The sequence below is a fragment of the Miniopterus schreibersii genome, assembly GCF_964146895.1.
Source record: "Miniopterus schreibersii genome assembly, chromosome: 3".
NCBI classification, from domain to species: Eukaryota; Metazoa; Chordata; class Mammalia; order Chiroptera; family Miniopteridae; genus Miniopterus; species Miniopterus schreibersii.
In genome coordinates this window covers 64,062,038-64,083,942 of record NC_138103.1, presented here as the reverse complement: position 1 = coordinate 64,083,942, position 21,905 = coordinate 64,062,038, and the positions used below count along the sequence as shown (strand labels likewise).

Sequence of the window (21,905 nt, the reverse complement as noted above, 5' to 3'; positions counted from 1 at the left end):
TTGAAGGCTCACAAGAAAGCTGCATATGACTTATTATTGTGAGACAAATGTGAAGGGCTTGCTTTTTATTTCCACAAAGGGATGAACAAAAGGAAAGGATTTACATTTTGGGAAAAGGTAGAACAAAGAACTTTGGACTATGAGACTGAGGAATTCTCATCTCTGAAGAGGTTTTGAAATACTATGAGGAATGATCCATCTTTGGTAGTTTATGGTTGACCTGAGCAAGGTGCCCTCTTGCTCCATGAAGGCATGTTCCCTATGATGCAAGGATCCTGGTCCCTGCCTTTGCTGCCATTGCCACTGAAGTCCCCCTGAGGCCTTGATGAGGACTTTCAGTACTACAACCTTGGCTCTGAATGAAGTCCTTGCTTCTATGGCCTGAGTGATCCTCTTTAGCAGAAAGTTAACTTGTAGCTGCAACAGGAACAGGTAGTTAGGCCAGTCTAAAAAATATATAAAAATTATTTTCCTGAAGATACGTAAATTTCTCAGGGTACAAACTTGATAAGGACAGCATCTCTAATCTAGGAGGTATCTTACGATCTTACTAGACTATGAACTCCCGGAGGGCAGGGACTCCATGTTCTCTTTCATTTTCCAATGCTTATGGGGCCCAGCTAGAAACTTTTCAACAAAATGCTTCTTGATGAAAGGACCTTACTTGCTCAGCTCAGTCATCTGCCTCTGCCTCCAAAAGTCCTTCTCTGTTTTGCTCCTTTCTTTGTGTCACTCTGCATCTCCACCACCCCACCCTCAGTCACATTTTCTGGGCCATGGGCCCTGGATCTCAAGGTGTCATTTCAAGGTCAGATGGAACCACACCCTGGGCAGCTGTCGTTGACCAAATTGTCAGCCCCATGACCTTCATCCCTAGGTGTAACTTCTATGATTCTGTGACTTCTGTGGCAGTTCTAATAAGTGAACTCAACAAAAAGAATTAACAAGCAAAATAGAGACAGACTCATACATAGAGAGCAGGCTGACAGCTTCTGGGGCAGGGTAGGGTTAGGGGACAGGGGTGGAGGGATTGAGAAGAAGAAAAGAAAGAAAGAACTTATGGACATGACAAAGCTGTGGTGACTGTTGAGAGGGGGGTGGAGGGGATGAAGGAGGGTATGGAGGGATAAATAATGATGGACGGAGACTTGACTTGGGGTGGTGAACACACAATACAGTGTACAGATAATGTGTTGTAGAACTGTGCACCTGAAACCTGTATTGTGTTAACCAGTGTTACCCCAATAAATACAAAAACGTAAAAATAAACAAATTAACTAATTTAAAAAAAGATAGGGAGATTATTTGGACAGTCCAACCTAATCATGAGTCTTTTAAAAACAGAGAGTTTTCTTTGGCTCATAACAGAAAAATCAAAGAGATTCTAGGCATGACAGGGATTCCACAAGAGAAGGTTCTTCTTAACTTTGAGATAAAGGGGATCATGGGTCAAGGACTTGAAAACAGCCTCTAGAAGTTGGGAGCAGTCCCTGTGGGGAAAGCAGGGATCTCAGTCCTACAACCACAAGCAACTGAATTCTGCCAACAACCTGGAAGAACCTGAAAGCAGATTCTTCCCCAGAGCCCCCAGGTGAGAGCCCAGCCTGAGCGACACCTGGACTACATGCAGCCTTATGAAACCTTATGTAGAGAACCCACTTGAGCCTGCCCAGACCTTTGACCTCTAAAACTGGGATGATAAATGGGTGTTGTTTTAAGCTACAAAGTTTGTAGTGATTTGTTACATAGCAATAGGAAATGAACCCAGCAGCCCTGTGGAAATGTCTGTGGCAGTACTTTACTTGCCTCCCAAGTTCAATCAGCTCTCTACTTGGAGAAATAAAAAATAGGCATTAGTAGACCAAAAATAAACAATAGCTATGGTTATTATTATTGTTGTCCTTGTTCAGTGACCCATTGAACCAACTGTTTCATTCTCTCCCCTAATTGCACTGCCCTCCCCAGTCCCACGCATCTATTAAATTTTCCTTTCTGCTCCTTGTCTATTAGGATTAAGCCTCTATGCTTGAGCTAGATCCTCTATGCCCTCAGGACTCCACATGGCTTCAACATAAGCAATTAGAAATATGAATATAGACCCTGCAGAGCATCTACACACAGATCTGGAGCAATCGGTGGGTGTGGCTTTAAGAATTAGATAACATGTCTTGCGTAAAACAAACTTGAACAGAAATGAGTCAAATTAAAGTCCTTGACATACAACTAGGGCTGCTCAGACCTGAGCATTTGGGACTGAGAGAATCACAATCCTGGATGCTTTTATTGAGAACCAAGATCAATATCTGAGATAATAACTCCTTGTGTAAAGTCTGGGGCCTTATTCAAACTACACGGTGCTCAGCAGAACGGTGCCCTAGAATCCAGCTCTTCTGACACTACAATTTTCCTTTCAGAAATCCTACTTCCCTGCGTTTAAATCAAAAGAATCCTTCAAGCATAGCAGTTCTTACTTCTAAGAGAAGAGGGGAAATGATTTTCAAATGCCTTGCTTGATCCCCTATCACTGCTAATCCCATTTTCCTTAAGCAACTTTGCCCAATCTTCTTTGGAGGGCTAGGTTTATTTTGCTTTGCATTCTCAGCTGTTTATATGGGACCCGCCTCCCACACTGTAGCCCCATCAGCTCCCTGGGAGCAGGGGTCCTGCCCCATTTATCTCTGCATCTCCCTACAGCCTGCCATATATGTTTTCGGACTCTAATCTGAGCACTGGCTTGGATTTGCAGTTGAGGTTTCCTTTACGGTCAGGTTTCAGGTAGGGGGTTAAGGTTCTTGATCCAGGGAAACAAAGGCCAGGGAGCAGCTGCAGCTAAGCCCACTCCTGGGTCCCCCAGGGAGGTTATGGTCCCACAAGCCTAAGAGGTTGAGGAGAAGGGGGAAGGGATGAAAGTTCTAGATGGAGGGAGGGAGTGCCCACCTCGCTTCCCTCCCACCCCTGGGCCAGCAGCTAGCAGGGCTGCTTCTCCTCTAATCTGATCTTTTCCTTGCCCTGGCCAAGGCTGAGCGCATTCCCTGCAGAGCAAAAGGGAAATGATGCAGTTGCTGTTTCAAAGCAGAAAAACAGAATGGTGGTGGGAAAACGTGAGGAAAGCATTTTTCTTGATTTATTTTTTTAAATGTATGCTGTGGGAGAAGCAGTCAAGAAGATAAAACATGCAATAAGTTCTGAACCATGAAGGAAAAACATTTTCTATTGTCCTTTGGAATCTTTAATACTATATAATCACTCACTCAGTCACTTGGCAGAGCACAGGCACCCTGCTCGGGGCACGCTTCACTCTGCTCAGCCCATGTATATGCTGGTCTTCAAGCCCGAGGGTCCAGGGCTGGGACCTTCCCTCGCTTCACCTTCACATCCCCCATGCCCAGCACGGTGCCGGAGGACGGCAAGAGCTCAGGGCACGGCGGCTGGCCAGCCACGGAGACCGAAAAGGAGCATGAGAAGCAGAGAGGTAAGGCCAGAGCCTTGGGGCCAGAGGGCCGAGCGCTTCAAGGGCGATGGGCGGTGACAAGTGTCATGGAAAGGCCAAGATGGCTCATCCTGAAAAACAGCCAAGGATTTAGAAATCAGGAGGCCACTGGTAACCTAGGGGGTGTGTTGAGAAGACAATAGATTGCAGTTGGGTGAAAAGTACAGGAAGAAATACTCACTGATGGGCACAAATAAATATGTTTTTAATAATTTACCTAAATGTACTTGTTACATGCCTGGTGAAATAAGCTACAGAATACCATGCAGCAGTTACAATAAAGTAGATCCATATCAGGGTGTGTCACCCTCAGCATTATTGACATTTGGGTGGATGATTCTTGGTCATAGGCTGTCCCGTGCATTGTGGGATGTTTAGAGCAGCATCCCTGGCCTCTGCCTGCAAGGTGCCTATAGCACCAGCACCCAGCTGGTAACCACCAAAAATGTCTCTAGAAATTGCCAAATGTCCCCGGGGCGGGTGTGTGTGTAAAACTGCCCCTAATTGGGAACCGCTGCTCTGTATGTACTGACCTAGAAAGATCTCCAAGGCAGATGTTTGAGTATTTGAAATATGTTGCAGCCCAGCCAGGCGTGGCTCAGCGGTTGAGCGTCGACCTGGGATCCAGGCGATCGGGGTTCGATTCCCAGTCAGGGCACATGCCTGGGTTGCGGGCTCGATCAATGATTCTCTCTTATACACACAGACACAGACAACACCATAAATCCATATTTTATATCTAAGTACATCTATGATGGTCTAGAAAGACAAAACTGTTTCAGTGGCCATTTCAGGAGTGGGGACTGGGACTGGAGTCATAGTGAATTTTGGCTTTATTTGCACTGTTTGTGTCTTTAAAAAATGAAAATGAAAATGTAGTCAGTGGTAAAATTAGCAGTTTGTAAAGGAACTGAAATTGACATTATGGAGAAAGCACACGTAAACTCTCCCTGACAAAGATTAGAGATGAAGAAAGGTGGCCAGAATGAGGCGGAATTAAAGGGAGGAATTTTTAGGATGTGGGAAAACTGAGCTAAATTCAGTCATTACAATTTTGTGTAGAGCGTGATGAGTGGAGGGGTGAGTAATTTCGAGAATGCTTTCACTTATTAGCTCAAGACTTCAAACGTGCTTTGCCAGCAATGACTTTCCCACTCCCGTTAAATATGCATGAAATGATAGAATTTCTCTCTCTGTTTTTCCACTGCATGTTTCTTTAATTTGTATTTCTTTGGAGTGTGTACAGCTTTCTGTGACTCAAGTGCTGATGCCATTATGGAAACTGTCACTCTTCAGAGCTGGAAAGACCTGGGAATGAAAGCGGACTTGGACTTGTGTTTGGTCTGGCATGGCTGGGTGTGCTGCAGGAGTATATTTGTTTTTCATTAATTTGTTTGTCATTTTTCTCCATGATCTATGGAACATTTATTTCCCCTGAAGCAAAAGAATCTGAAATGTCAGAGGTTTCTCTTGGTTCTGCTGGGGTAATGAATTGTTGAGAAAAAGAAATTTTTCTTATATGCTATTTGATTGTGGAAGGAGACATTTTGCGACCTTTTGCTATTTTATGGTGATAATGAATTTCCTGACAAACGTGGAAACTTTGGGCTGCTTTATTAAAATAATAAGGTTTGAGGAATAACTTTGACCTGAACCTTTGTAGAATTAATCAAATGCAGATTTTGGAAAAATTGATGAGTTTGGTCTTTACCGAGACACTCTAATTTATTCCTGTCGCCGAGGCGGTACACAGACCTACACCACATAAAAACATCAAACAATTAACTGCAGACCCAAGTCCCTCAACAGAGACTGGGGCACGTTTGGTGGGAGGAGGTAGAGGCTCAGGGCCTTTCAGCCTGATCGCAGCACTGCTTTGTTTCCTTTTTGGTTTTTGTTTTAATTTTTTAATGTAAAAATAATACAAACTTGAAGACAATCCGGCCTATATTGGGCAGAATGAAAAACATAATAAAAAGCAACAGTCCTCTCACTCTTCAAGGCTAATGGGCCATCATAACCTCCTGGTTTATTCTTTTAATCCTATTTTGATGTCTACATTTTCTATATAATTGAGATGATACTCAACATAAAATTTTATATTGTAGTTTTCCCTCCCTTAAATATTGCATATAATGTTTTGTTTCCAATCTTTAAATATTTGAAAGGAAACCTGTACTGAGTCCTCTTACAATGTTCCAAACAAAGGCACCATTCTTTTTCATGGGGGAAAAAGAATAGGTTTTCTTCTTTGCATTATAATAGGAACATAAAATACTAGCACTTTCCCTCTGAATATAGTAAGTGATTAGATCTACTTTTCAGATTCTCTGAATTTGTAGATATGTTGATGCCTTTAGTTTTCAGAGGCGAGAAAAGCTTCCTGAGCTCAGGATGTGATACAAGCTCACACAATGACTGGGGAAGGATGCGCTGTGCCCTTCAAAGACAGAATGACTGATCAACAGGCCCAGCTACTGCTCTGACCAGCCAAATGGCTGCCTGGAAGTCAAAACCAACACCAGAATAACCTCTCAGCCACTTATGCAGGCATGAGCATGGGGAACTGTCCTCCTTTCCACACAGAAGTAGCACCATTGGTCACCGTGTTTCGCTACTTACTCTCTCTGGGGGCTTGTTGGAGTTTGTCTACACTCAATCCCAATACTCTTGCAAGATCCAAAGAAGTACTTGAAAGGAGTCAGAACCCACAACCCAAGCAACGTCTCAGAGAATCTGGGAAGGAGACATTTGGCTACCTGGTTCTTGACTTGGGAACCACTTTCCTGGATGGTAGATGTCCAGTTCACCACCAATTTTTGGAAGTTTGGGCTTTCTTTCTGCATGTTAACAGAATGAAAACATCAGTAACAAAAGGAAAAAGGAGCCAAGCTTCTGAAATGAACTCTAAAATCTTCATGCCTTGCTGGCTTGAACATATTTGGAATTTTTTTCATCAAATGCTAGATTAAGATCAGAAAACAATTAGGAGTTTGGAAAAATGAGAAAGATAATGGAAATTGTTAGCCAATTAGCCTAAGTAGGAACTCAGAAGTGGGGGGGAGGGGGATTATAAACATTTATAATGCAGTTCTGAAATTTAAGATCTTGCATCTGTCTTTAATTGCATATCTCATAAAAATATTTAATTAGTCTTCAAGAAAATATTCATACAAATATTTTAAATTATAAATCCTGAACTTCAAATTGTATGAAAGACCTTTCTGGACTACCGGCTGGTTACTCAAAGTACAGTCAGACAAACAGCAGCTTTGGTACCACCTGGGAGCCCCTTAGAAATGCTGACTCCAGGTCCCACCCCAGCCTACTGAATTAGGTCATCCAGATGCTCATTTGAGAAGCACTGGTTTAGAGTAGAGTGACAGATCACACCTTTAAAATGCAAGTGATTTTACCTGGTGGTCACAGGTGAGTTCCTAGGTGATGCAAGAAAACTGTTAGTACTGTTCACAGACTTTTTTCTTCCCCATTAACACCCTAATTTCTAGTGTTATCTTTTCATCACCACCCTAGTGAATGGTCAGAATCTGCCCATGACTGCTGAGAGAGACTATAGGTCAGGTAACGATCTGCGATGCTCTGAAGTGGAAAAACAATGCCGAGATCATGATTCTCTTGATTTGGGGCCAGGTTAAGGTAGAGAAAAGACAACGATTGGTCTGAAAGCATCGCAGTGGCTGGAGCACTGCACTGATGATATAGAGCATTTTGATGGATATGATGAGTAACTCTAAAAAGTGTGTTTTTCTCTCACTTGCTTACCACTGCTTCTAACAATAAAGCAGCCTATGGACAATATACGTTTTCAGGAGTGCTCAAAAGCACGCCTAAGGTCAGAAATGTGTTTGGTTTAGCAGTTAGAGGAATTTAAACTTCAATCCACTTGTGTGTGTTTTTTTTTAATTCAACTTAATCACCAAAACTTGATGAAGTGCCATCAAGTTATCTAAAAGAAAGCAGATACTGCACAATGGAAGGGTTGATGTCATCCTTGGAGCTGTCAAACCATCAACCATTTGGAAAGTGATTTTTAAAAGGGAAAATATAAAATTATGAAAAGCATGCCGTTCTTAGATTTGCTTACATGCCCTTCCAAGTGTCTGGTGATTTATGTATATCTCTCTTCCCATTCTCTTCTAATTTGGTTTCCACTGTCATCATTTTCTATTTAAAAGAATGTATATTCATTTGAGCTCAGTGCTGGATAAATGCTGCAGAAAAAATGACCTCATATAAATTTGAAAATATGATATAATTAGAAAAAGGGAAAGGTGTAGATATTTTTCAGTCTCTAACATTAAAAATTTAAACATTAGTTAACAATTAGAAATTATTATAGTTTAATTTGTCCAAGAAATAATAAAAATCCAGCTCTCAACTTCCTTTAAATGAAATATATATTACAAATAATTCTTATATCTCAGGCAAAAGATTAGAAGAGAGGGTGGTACGTGAGCTGAGTTTCTCTCTCCTTCCTCTTTTTGTTCTTATTTTCTATTTAAAGAAAGGAGCTGAAAGTCAGATATGCACCAAATTATGTGCTGGAAAGAGTTTTTACAAAATGATATAAAAAACGCTCTGAAATGAATTTTTAAGTCAAAATAATCGTGACTTCCTGTTTCAGTCATATAAATTACACTGGTGTCAAACTCAAGTAAACTGAAATCTCTTAAACTTGTTGTCAATTACGCGAAACCTAAGGTTTTTGTCTTATTTTATAAACAAATATTAGCCACCACCAATCAAGCATCTCTGACATCCAATTTCTTTTTAAAAAATCTGTTAAAGTCTTTCCAGTTTAACATTTTTATTTAAATGAAGAAGGGACATTTATTCTACAACTGCTTTTAGTTGTGCGGCTGTTCTAGATGCGTGGGCTCAGTAACAAATACAGAAGACAAAAGTGTCTGCCTCGTGGAGCTTATATTTTAATGGGAGAGGAAGATGATAAATAAATGTTTAAGATACAATCATGCCAGATGGTGATATGCACACTAAAGAAAGTAATGCAGGTGTGGGGATGGGGCACTGGGGGGACGGTGCCTGGCCAGTGCCTGGAACATGGTGCATTGTCAACATTAGTTTCTTTTCTTTATTTCCCTCCATGTGGTTTCTCTCAACTCCCTTATTTAATCTTGTCTGTACACTGCTCAAAAGTGCTTATATGGAAACATTTAGAAAAGAGGGCAGCTAGCACAGGTACCTAACTGCTTACATTTTAAAAAGAGGTGCTAAAGCTGACTGAAAGCTTTCCTGAGAAAAATAGCACCATGCACAGGAGATAAGTGAGAAACATACTAGCAGGCCTTTACAAACATTCCTAGTTTGGAAATCAGGGCAGGGCACAGGACCGAAAGAAAGCCTCCATGTGAGAAACCCTTTCATTACTCTGGGTCAAGAATATTAGGAGTCACCCACGCCAGAAAGCCTGGGAGTATCTCCAGCACACTGGACAGGAAGATTGCCTGCAGAGGTCCATCCTAATACGGGTACAGTAGCACCAGGAAAGGAACTGGGCATAGTCACCTGCACGCCTGGAACATAGTCCAGGCTGATGAGAGGAGATCATAAAACTGGCTCCATTTCAGAGCCTCCATCAAATACAAAGATATCACCTAGAGATTATTTTCCTTTATTTGGACAGCCCGCTGGACCAGACCGCTTCTCCTCAGTGATAGGCTACTGCCTCACTGAACTAATTCTATGTACCTTATATAAACCAGGCCTCCTGATTTTATACTTGAGATTATTCTAACAGCCTGCAGAGATGGAACCCAAAGATAACCCATCTTTCCAAAAACCAGCTAATTTATACTCAGTAACAAATAATACCAGCATGAAACATATGAAAATACACAGAAATAAGAAAATATTTCAAAATTTAAAAGGAGGTGAACATATAACTGTAGAGGTAGGGTCACAGCATACCTGAGAACTGTTTACTGAAGAAAAACAGTCAGCAGAAACTTGGTGTACTTAACACAATCAAGTGAAATAGTAACTCTATGAATGAAGAGGCAAAAAAGATAAAATTGATAATTTTTGTTAATAAAAAGAGCTGGAGAGCCTATAGAAAGGTAGTGAGAAAAGAGATTTGCCATACTACAATCTGAAGTGCCACTGGAAGCATTAAAGAGAAGCAGAATGAGATCTGTAAAATAAGATAAAATCAGCAAAGTGGAACTCACCCCAGAACGTAGGGGAAAGGGCAGAGATGATAATGAGAAGTGAAGGAACATGTACAGGGTGGGGCAAAAGTAGGTTTACAGTTGTGAGTACAGGAAACACAGAGTTTATTCTTGTATTATTTATTATTTATCATATTTTTCATACGAACAACTGTAAACCTACTTTTGCCCCTCCCTAAATATGAAGGACAAAGGACATCCAACATACATATAAGCAGTGTTGCTGCCCAAAAGACTGAAGTATATTTATCAGAGATAAAACCCAAAGATATATCAGATTAAAACTTCCCTGGGATGAAAAAACTTGAATTGTGCAATGCTCACTATGTACCAGGAAGAACTGATGAAAGAAATAAAAAATACTGGTTACGTATGTATATAGTTAACTATCAGTACCAAAGACAGACCACGATAATTATCCAGGCAGGAGGAGAAAAACTGGGTACCTCCAAAGCAAGGATACCAGGCTGTATTGAGATTAATTTTCTGTAACAATAGATGCCAATGACCACGAGCAATGTCTACAGAATTTTGAAGGAAAAAAATGTGGATTTGGGATTATTTACCCAATAAAGTTGTCATTATGTGAGCAAAAACAGAAAGACACAGAGTATTTTTAAATATGCAAGGCCAACCCATGAAATTTCCATGAAAAGAAGGTAATTCAAAGATGTACCCAAACCAACCCAAAAAACAGTATCAAAAGAAAATTTCTATCTCAAAATAAAACTAATTATATAAAAAGAAAGTAATCGCTGAAATCTATAACTAATTTACATAACACCCTAGGACTACTTCCCAAGTCTTTGTCTCATGCTCTACTTTCTGGGAACTAAGACTAAGGAAGTGAACAATAATGAATAATTCATACAAGATGCTGAAAATGTTAACTAAATAAAAAAACCTTAGTTCTTTAACTGATACCACATATTAAACTAATTAATAGTAATAGTATTGCCAGGAGTTGGGGGTAGGAAAAATGGGAGAGGCTGGTCAAAAGGTAGAAAGATCCAGTTAGAAGATGAAAAGTTCTCAGGACCTAAAGTGTGGTGAACACAGTTAACAGTATATAATGTACAACTGAAAGTTACTAAAAGAGTCATCATAAATGTTCTTACCCCCCCAGTGGGTAACTATGTGAGGTAATGGATATATTAACTTACCTTATTGTGGTAACCATTTTGCAATATAAACATATATCATCACACTGTATACCTTAAACGTACATAATGCTATATGTCAAATATATCTCAATAAAGCTGGGTGAAAAAATATCTCCAGTTCACAGAAAGACACAAAAAGAAGGAACACTATCGAGTTATTTATTAAAAACAGCATGACCCTGACCAAAACCTTACAGAGACGATGTAAGAAATAATTACAATATATACTCATATATAAATATGAATATAAAAATGCTAAATAAAATATTAGAAAATTAGATCTAGTGATGTATAAACTGAGTGTATCTCAAAAAATGCAAATTTGTTTAATATTAAAAAAAAACAAGTTGAAGGAAAAAATTATATGACCATATCATTAGAGGCAAAACATTTCTGCAAAACAATCAAGCACCTACTTATGATTTTCAAACTTTGATAGACTAGGAATAGAAGGGAGTTTTTGTACTCTGATAAAGAATATAAAAAACCTACAACAGACATTATACTTAGTGGTAAAACTCTGAAAGCTTCCCTCCTGAGATTGGGAATGAACAAGGATGCCTGACGTTACCACTGTCACACAATACTGAACATAAGACAGGGAAAAGGGATAGGCGTGGAGAGAAACAAATTGTCACTATTCACAGATAATTTCCTTATTGCCATACAAAGACAACAAGGTATTAGACTTGACAATAAGGTTTAGCAATGTCATTTATTCAATATAAGATCGAACCTCAACTGAACATTCAAAAGTCAACTATATTCCTATACACTAACAACTAACATAATTCAAAAAGGAAAAATGACCACTTATGGTAGCAACGAAAACATAAGGCACCTAAAAACAAATGTGTAATATTTTACAGGAAGTCATTAGAGAAGATTACATCAAAGTAGAGATATACAGCATTCGTGGAGAGAAAGACTTGATATTGTTAAAAATGGGAACACTCTACAAATTGATTTCTAGATTCAATGCAGTTTCAATAAAAATCTAAACTTTTTTCCAAGATGGTGGGCATTACAATATTGATTTTACTATTTTAAAACTGTAAAACTACCTTGCATTAATTGTTATACTGGAGACATTTTTTAAAGAGCCAAGTGTAAAAGATTAAACCTTTGTAGAACTAGAAAAAAATAAAAGTGAATATCTGAACTCAGAATGAATAATTAAAAAAAATATTTTAAACATAATGGAAGAATTCTATAAGATGAAAACTTTGAATTTTATTTTACTTTTTAAATAACACTTTATTAAATTTATTGGGGAGACAATGGTTAATATGAACGTATAGGTTTCAGGTGTGGGTTTCTATGTTATAGATCTGTATATTGCTCTGTGTGCCCACCACCCAGTCATATCTTCTCCCATTACCACATATTAAGACCCCTTTCACCCTAAATTTTAAAATTTAAAAGATACCATAAAATAAAATCTAAAAATTTTGCTACAAAAAAATGAATATTTTATATATAAAAAGTTCTTATAAATTGATAAGAAAAATCTTTTTTCTTAACATGAGAAAAAGGCTAATAATTATGGCCCCCAAATACTCAAAACATAAAAAATAAGCCTGGCCTCAGAAGTAATCAAATTAATTAAAATTAAAACAATACATTATTTACAAAATTGGCACGTTTTAAAAAATGCTAATATGCTCTCTAGCCGAGGTTCCAAGAAATAAGCACTCCTATGCAGTGATGGTAATCTATCAACTCATACAATATTTCAGGGAAGCAACTGGGCCACACATATCACAGGATCTTCAAAACGTTTATGCCTTTTGACCCAGGAATTTTGTTTTAGACATTATCCTCTCAAAATAATTGATGGTCATTGGAGCTTTATTTATATAATGAAAAACTGAAAATATCCTAACAAATGCAAAAATAGGTAACGGTTAAGTAAAGCATCGCCACATGTTAGAATGTGGATACAGTCAGAGAATACCATGCCATGCAACCATTAATAAAACTGTTACATAAAAATTTTAAATATAAAAGGTTTCTACACTTAATTATGCTAAAAATTAGGTAATGAAATAATGTATCATGTGATTGAACTCTGTAAGAATCTGTGTAAATAAATATGTGTGTCAGTGAGTGGAGTGGGGAAAGAGAAACGGAGAAGGGAAGTACACTAAAATGTTAACGAGGCTTACTTTGGGGGTGGGCAGGAGAGCGGGATTAGAGTGATTTCTACTTTTATCTCTGAAATTTTCTGTATTTTTCAAAATTTTTACACAAAGCCCCTCCTATGTATTACTTGCATGTATAAAAAAACAAACAGAGCTTCCCAGTGCGCCCAAGATGAAATCTAACCTCCTCAGTCTGGCATACAATCTTATCCCTCTTTCCCATCTTCTCTCCCGCCTCCCCTTGTCCCTTTTACTCACACTCTTCTCTGTCCCAAGGTGGCCTTTCCATCTCAGGGACGCCTCCTTCCCTTCGTAAACTAGCCTGAGTGCTTCACCCTCCTTGGCTCTCACGCCAGCTCTCTATCAGACACTATGGAAATGACCTGGGAATTAATCAAATATGACTTGCAATGTCTCTGTCACTATTGCCTTGAACTGCTACTTCATTTTTTTTTTTTAACTTTTTGTGCGTTTTTGTTCTTCTCTCCAACTAGATTATAAACTACTCTGTATTTTTCATAAAGTCTAGTGAAACAGAGTGGGTGTCTGTGGTAGACAGAATAAAGGCCCCCAAAGATGCCCATGTCCTAACCCCAGAATCTGTAAATAAGTTAAGTTACATGCAAAGGGCAATTAAGGTTGCAGATGGAATTAAGGTTGCTAATCAGCTGACCTCGACATGTGGAGATTATCTTGGATTATCCAGGTGGCCTAATAGAATCACAAGAGTCCTTAAAAGGTGGAAGAGGTCAGAGGAGGAGACCCGATGATGGAAGCAAGGTTGGAGTGACATGCCATGAAAAGGACTGGACACTCTGTGCTGGCTTTGAATGGAAAAAGGAGGCTTGGGTCAGGCAAGGTGGGCAGCTTCTGGAGGCTGGAAAAGGCAAGGAAGTGGATTCTCTCCTGGAGTCCCCAGAAAGGAATGCTGCCCTGCTGACACTGGACTTTTGTCCGAGGGACTCATCTCAGACTTTTAGCCTTCAGAATTGTACGATAAGTTTGTGTTGCCCTAAGTCATTAAGTGTATAGTAATTTCTACCAGCATTGATAGAAAATAAAGTGCTAAATATTATTTTCCTTCATTCACACTAAAATCAAGAAAAGATAAAACCAAAGTTGTTGAAATAATAGATAAATTTAAAACTATACTTTTTGAGGAAGTCTAGCCTAACACACCCAAATGCCTCTCATTATTTATTTCTCCTTAGAGCTTATACAGGGTGGGGTAAAAGTAGGTTTACACTTGTTCCTATGGAAAATAATATAATAATTAATAAATGAAGATACAAGAAATGTTTTGTATACTCACAGCTGTAAACCTACTTCTGCCCCCCCCCCATTCAATTTATATTGCTTATCATTTCTTGCTATTTTATTTTATAACTGTGCTATTTTAACTGTGTATTTTATAACTGTGTTAGTATCATTTCCTGGGCATATATTTTTCCCTCTGATTCAAAAGACTTAAGAAGCAGGGGACATGTATTCAGTCCCTACGTATTTGCTGCCAGAGGTAACAGACTTTAGTCTGTAAATGCCTGCTACTAACATCTTACTTTATGGGTTACCCATATATTCAGCTTTCTATAGCCCACTTCTCAGATGTGCCTTTAAAAGTTTTATTTCAGCCTTATACATAAGCACCCTATAGCCTCTAAAAAGAAAAAACCTGACCAGATTAGTAAATATTTAGAAAATGAAATTACTACATTTTAATTTCATTGGATATGTCCCATAAAATTTAGTGAGGTTTTATGTTTTTCCAGAATTTTATGGTTGGCTATTTCAAGAAAGGTGTATACACTTAGCCTTACAGATTGTAAGATTAGAGAACTGAGGTAGGAAGATGTCTGGTCTACTGGGGGAGAGAGGAGGGAGTCTGGACATCCCCAAATCTTGAACACACCTGGGTATGAAGTAGGCTGCAGTGTGGACAGTGAGGTGGCACAGCTGCTGGGTCTAAAGGGACTATTTGGCAGGTAGTCTACTTATGTGTTGAGTGTCAAAATCAACATAGACCTTTTAACTAGCTAGAATTACCAGGCCACTCTTGGAAGCCATGGCTAAAATTTCTAGGCTCTACCAGAATTAAATAAATGTAAGCAAATAAATAAGTGGACAGTTGGAAATGGGAGAACTTGGCATCATTGTAATCCAGGGAGGAAAAAAATAAAAGCTGATGTGTAAATGGGGTTCTGGGCAAGTAACCACATGGTGTCTGCAGAAGAGAATTCAGCGAGGCAGCTGGCCCTGGCCAGGCGCCCTTCTGCCAGAGGCAGGGCCAGCCCAAGCCCTTCAAGCCAGCTTCTGTTATCGGGCCCTGGGAAGCCTTAAAAAAGTCGCTTGCCCTAATTTCTCCAAACATAAAATTGGGCAGTGGGATTTGCCATTTCTGGATAGCCTAGGCCTGTGGTGAGGATTAATTAGTATTTTTAAAGTGCTGTGGGTTTGGTTTGGCTTATTTATTTTCTCAGGATGAAAGCCAGTACGCCAGCTCCAAGTGTTAACAGTGAAGGTTTGATGTATGTTACTCGAGATGCACTGTGTGAAGTGGGTGGATGTGGCACCGAAAAAGCCACATTCCCAAGCACACACTAGTACTCCCCAAAGTGAAGGGGGTGGAATAAAAGCCTCTGAAAATTAGAAAGGAGCAGAGTTATCTGTGTTCAGGCTCTGTGATTGAGGACATGCACCCACCCACAGCAAGGAAAACGTGACAAGCCCTGAAGAAAGATACTGGCAGCTAGAGAAGACACAAAATTCTGCTCACTCTGTGACAAGCCAGACAACCCTGTGTTCGGTGAAGGGGAGGATTCGGGACTCAGGCAGTCAGGGTTTCAGCCTGGGCAGCTGGGAGAAGTGCTGTTGCACACGAGGACGGGTGGGCACAGGGAACAGGAACCTGGGACGGCCCCAGCTCCCACTCAGGAGAACCCGGCAGCTTCACAGACACTCCAGACTCATAAGAACCCTCCGAGCTGGGTGTTCAATATAAATCTTTGTGGCTTTATTTCTGATTATGACAGTTACATGTGTTCATTACTAAAAATTAAAACTACAGAAAGTAAGAAGCACAGACACCCCCAGTCCAATCCCAACAGCCAGAACATAATTGCTGTTAACTGTTGTCTGGACATAGTTACAGGAGATCATTATAACTGCCCTCAATTTATAGGTGATGAAACAGAGAATTCAAAGGAATTAACCACAGGCTCGCAGGAAGTAGGTCAAAGCTGGAATTCAAATCCAGGCCTTTCTGAAACCCCAGAACTCTGCATGGCCCATCAGGCGACACTGCTCTGTGCCCACACCTTGCTCCCTGTTCCACCACCAACCTCACATGTAATTACTACAAGGCACCAACGGGTTTCACAAACAGAAGCTGCCAAGTCATGTGGATATAATATGCAACATAGGAACAGAGTCCACCACATCATAATAACTATGTATGGGGACAGATGGTTACTAGACCTATTGTGGTGATCACTTCATAAAGTGTATAAATGTTGAATCACTATCTTGTACACCTGAAACTAATATAATACTGTATGCCAATTACAAATAATTTTTTAAAAAGCTTTGGGGGTAAAGAAAACCCCAAACAGAAGCTGCTATCATCTAGATATGTGGAACCACAAGGTTAGTGTCACTACTCGACCCATTTTCCCATCCCCACTTAAGTGTATAATGAATGCTCTATCAACATGCTGTTATTTGAGTGACATGGCTGTAACTAAGATCTGGGTGCCCTTTTTCCACAAAACCAATGTAGAACAGAAAGCCAAGAGACAGCTGAAATCAGCAGGATGTGACTGATATGTGAGGCTGGGACCTGGAGACCCCAGAGTTCCAGCTCTGTTATTTATTAGCTGTGCATGACGGATGCCTCAGTTTCTCCTTTCAGATTATAAAGATGGATGAACTAAATGCAAGGTGCCTTCTACCCTCTGGTGTTTTATGCAATGATGAGCAGTCTCAGCACTGAGAGCTGGTGTGCCTCATGCATCCCACCTAACTTATTTTACTCTGTTCAATATCTCATTTCAGGCTGAAAGGTAGAAAGTTGCCTCTGTATTGCTACTTCTCAGAAAGAAATGAAAGTGATTTGAAAATAATGTATGATGTTACTACTCTTGCCAGATTTATTCTGACTCAATCAGTGGGTGATAACCTACTTAAATGACAGGTTTATTAGCATGCATGCTTTCAGTACGTATAAAATCTCTCTTATGTAAGGCATGGAGAGAGCTATACAGATGAAATCTCACTGTCCTTGGAGCCTCTGGCTCTGGGTGGAGAAGATACAAGAATATAAATAATTGCAATATGAGGTAGTGAAAGCTCAGTGCCCCAGGATGCTCCAGGGAAACTCAAGGGACTCAAGTTTGGAGGGATCAAGGAGAACATGGAGAAGTAGGGGTGTGAACTGGGCCCTAAACAAGGATCAGAAAAGCAAAGGAAGATGAGGGTGACTGAAGGAGGGCATTACAACAGTGCTGAGTGGTGCTTTAGCCCAATGACAGAGGCCGTAGGAGGCAGGCTAAGGAGTCCGCATGGAGCTATGGGCAGTTGGAAACCACAAACAGCCAACGAGCAGGGAAGCAAAAGGCTGTGTCCATGCCCTCTTCCAGACCAGTTTCTAATAAAACTGAAAGCCTCACCGATCTCTAGAACCTACAGTGTTCCTAGCACGTTGTGGGCAGACAGCATCTACTGAATCAGTGACCTTGGAAATGGCAACCTAATGTCAAGAAATAGATTTGAATGCTTCTCTAAAGAGGAAACAGGGAGCAGCTCCAAGCATGCAAACCTGGACGACTCTTGGATCTCGAGTATAGGTTTGGCTGTTTTACCACAGCAAATGAGCGTGTGAGAGAGGCGGGGGGGGGGGGGGGGGGGGGAGTGTTCTTTCACCCTGTAATCATGAGCAGAAATAACATCTCATTATACCCTTTAAAGAGAGGAGGCCCTTTAAATGAAATAGTAACAAAGCTGGACAGAATCACTTTGAAGGCTTGGCCTTTGGTGGTGTGGAAAATGCTAACATCTGTCAGTGCTCTTCATCTACAGTCGAGCTCTATCAGCAGAATCCGGGTGCTTTATGTGTGTGCATGTGTGTCAGGTATATGTGCGTGCGCCACACCAGCAGATGTACGTGAGAATGCTAAGAATGCACAGGATGCCACATCTGACTGTCAAAGTGGGTTGTGGGTGCAGATGGAGTAAGGTCATTACCTCAAAACCTAGATCAAGCTTGGGGCCTGCAGGTTGATCTAATGCCTTTGAAATCAATTTTCTTCCTGGTCTGAGGCATGCTGGCTAGAACCTAGGGGAGGCTTGCGATTTGGAGCTGGAGCTTTTCAGAACCAATTAGAGCTAAACTCACACCTGCATGATCTTGGGGCCTAACTTGGGAGCATGGGTGCTCCCTACCACACTGGATGTTTCCAGACTTCCCCACAAATCAGCCTAAATGGTACCATTCCGTTCCCTCGGGCTCTCTCACAGGTTTCCTGCACAGCTGCTCTGTACTGCTGGAGGGAGACTCATAGAAGAGAACTTGGTGAATGCTCTACAGAGATACCTACCGAGGGGGCACAGAGGAAGGAATGACAGCTTCTTCTGGGGCTATGGAAAGCAGTCACACAGATGGGACACTGGACTGGGTTTTAAGGAATAAGGAACAATGTAGAGAGGCAGAGAAAGGAGCTTCAGGCAAAGGGAAAAGCGACCTGCATGCTTGGAAATGGCAAGTGCCTAGCAGGGCAAGAAGACGGCAAGGAGTGCCTGGAGCAAGGGGTCTTTCTCTGAGCAGGGGAACCTCGTGGTGGCTTTTACCACAGGCTGGAGAGAGCAAAGAAGTAAGGAGAGCCTGAAGGAAGGAGGAGTGCTATGTTTAGAAAGGAGGGGATGTGAGCACCCAAGTGAATGAAAGATATGTAAAAGCACTATTTTCTGAAGACAGTCTCAAGAGGAGGCCTTATGATGGAACCTGGGCAAAGGGCATACTAGGTAATGCTTTCCAGGCGCAAGCCCTGAGGCCCCTAGCATGGTACTATACGGGACCACTACAACCTGTTGGGATCTGAGAGCATTACATGGCTCCTTTCCCTGAAGAATTAATAGAGCTACCTAAGGGTTAATTTAGGCAGCAGACAGAATCATGCTAAGTTACTTCCACAATTGCTCAGTGAGTCACGCGTGTGAGATGCAGCAAGTGCTGGGCGGCACTTGGCCAGCTCCATCGGATGATACGATGGCTTATTTGACCTTATATTTTCCAGAAGAAGGCTGGAGCTCTCAGGTAAGAACAGGGTAACAGCAACATGACATTTGCAGTAAAAAGGAGCCTCTGAGATCGATGGGTTCTCCTTTCACAGGTGGGAAAGCTGAGGCACGGACAGTGAAGAGGCTTAAAGGTTATACAGGTAATAAGTTACGGAGCCGAGAACAGAATTCAGCCTGGTGGTACCAAAGCCATGGTGAACTGGGACAACAGGTGCCATGGAGAACTGTTTACCTTTCTAGAAAATTCAAGAGGAAAAGAAGAAAGCAAGGCTAGAGGCACACAAGGTAAGAAAACCGTGAGCCACAGAGATTTAGCCTGGCAGCAATGGGCAAAGTACTCACATGGAGAAATGTCCACAAAGTCTGGGTCGATGTTATGCAGCAGCTCCACTCTGGGGGATGGGCTTCCTTCACTAGAAAAGAATTTTTTAGAAAACGTTAATTTCCTCTCCCAAATGGGTATGGATATTTTAATACTTCATATCCTTACACTTGTAGAAAATAACAAACTTGCCAGTTAACAGCCTTGTCGTGAATTCGGGTCTCCAAACTCTGTGGCTGGTGTGTCTATCCTCAAGTAGTCTTCATTTGTCTACATTATCACAGTGACTGAGCATTTGCATGAGAACGTCAGTGTCAAGCATATTTAAAAGGATGAGTCTTGTGACCTTTTGCAATAGACATCGTGGCTGTATTCAAACAGCATCGAAATGAGAACTCCAGGCATCCTGTGTAGGTACAAACTGAATCCTCACAGTGAACTGAAGAAAGAGCATCTGCCAAGGTGGCAGCATCGGTATTACAGGTGCAACATGCCTTCTGAATACCAGCCTATGTGAGAAAAACTAATGTCTTCCACATCCAGATGGGCAACATGGCTAGAACTTATGTTTAATACAAATACATGTGAAACATGTGTACCTCGTTAATATAAGAAGAGGGTACATGCAAATACAATCGCCATCTACAACAGCGCTGAAAAAAACTTGGACAGCACTTAGTCCAACCCCTTTATGTTACAGTGAGGAAGGCACATAGTAAGTTATTACCTACATAATGGGTTATGTGACTCTCAAAATAGTGTTCTTAAAAAATGGGAGCATAAACACCATCAGATGTATGCGGGGTGTGAAGATTCAGGTCATTTTGCTAGTATATACTTAACCTCACGGAAGGTGTTAGACACAACCTCAATCATTGGGAGAGAACTGTGGATAACTTAATAATCCAACAGAAGGTTGCCAAGTACTGTTAACACCCTGGGATTTGCACGCATCTAAATAACTAGTTAAGGCTCCTGAGGTAACTGAGAAGCCATGCTTGCAGGTGGCCCAATATCCACACCCTGAACTCACAGCTAGTTGTCTACAGCAGTGGTTTGGGATTCTAAGGACCATGAAATTTCACAAAAATCTGGGTTGTGATCGGCAATGTTGTATTTGCCAAGTAAGGGAATGTGAAAACAAAATTAAATTAATTAAAAACAAAACAAAACCAAAACTTCAACTCCCATCACCATTATTTTTTATCTTCCAGATGCAAGTCCCTTATCAGGTGCATGTTTTATTAATACTTTCTCCGATTCTATGGGTTGTCTTTTTGCTTTCTTGATAGTATCATTTGCAGAACAAAAGTTTTAGCATATGATACAATCTTTTCCTCAAAGCTATATGCTCCAAAGTGGGTTGGATTTTTTTAAAAAGTGTTTTGTAAGTTCTAACAGCTTTTAGCAATTATCAACTGTGTGCTCACCACAATCTTACAGAATAAACTGTGGCCTCATCAAGCTCGTAACATGCTTATGGGATTGATTATTGCTGTTACAACATGAGTTAGCTTCAATCTTCTCTGTTTCTGTATGTATTTATAAGTAATGCTACAGATATTGTAGTATTTCACTATTCCTTTGTACATTATTCCAAAGACTCATTTCCTTACAACCAAAGCACTAGAAAGTGGGCAATGTCACTTACTTAGGTAGTTTATGGTCTTACTTCTGACCAGTCCTGAAGGCCTCGCTTTCTCAGATGCAAAAGAGCGTTGTCCTTAAGAGTATACATAGTCTTTTAGAATTTGCCTCTCAACTTCACAAATTACTGACTAGATAAACCTGAGCCTTGTTTTCATCACTAGCAGAACATGGGTAATAGTACCGATTTATAGGGTTGTTATGAGAATTAAATGAGGCAACATAGGTAAAGCACTTAGCACAGTGCCTGGGATGTGTTAAGTGCTGAATAAGCTGATTGCTTAAAAACAACAACTTTCATTGCAAAATGTGGGTTCTGACTCCGCAGACATGAAAAAATATAACCACTATATAAGACTAGAACCTGAGATGCAGATACAATAATAATATGTAGGTACAATGGACATTAATATTCCTATCATTCTTCTTGCTAGCAAGAGTACTCCTGTGAAATACACTGATATAGCTATAACTTTAATTTCTAAGGCATGTTATGATACTCCCATGTGAGAATCTCTTTTTAGAAAAATGTCAGTGTCAAATATGGCTAAGTCACACAGTTTACTCATTATGAGCTGCATATAAAAAAGATACGTTACAATCTGTTACCTAGGAATTTTCCTTATTTTTCCCTGTAGG

The 21,905-nt window shown here is 40.4% G+C and overlaps 1 protein-coding gene across 2 annotated transcripts in view; it reads right to left on the bottom strand.

The window, feature by feature from the left end:
* Nucleotides 1-21,905, bottom strand: part of ARSB (arylsulfatase B) — a gene marked incomplete at its 5' end in the record, with an annotated part of 115,505 nt that overhangs the window by 29,773 nt on the left and 63,827 nt on the right. For both annotated transcript variants that reach the window (XM_081131469.1, XM_081131470.1), the window contains one exon: nucleotides 19,640-19,710. In XM_081131469.1, coding sequence (XP_080987595.1) covers nucleotides 19,640-19,710 — 71 coding nt within the window. The remainder of the gene's footprint in view (nucleotides 1-19,639; nucleotides 19,711-21,905) is intronic.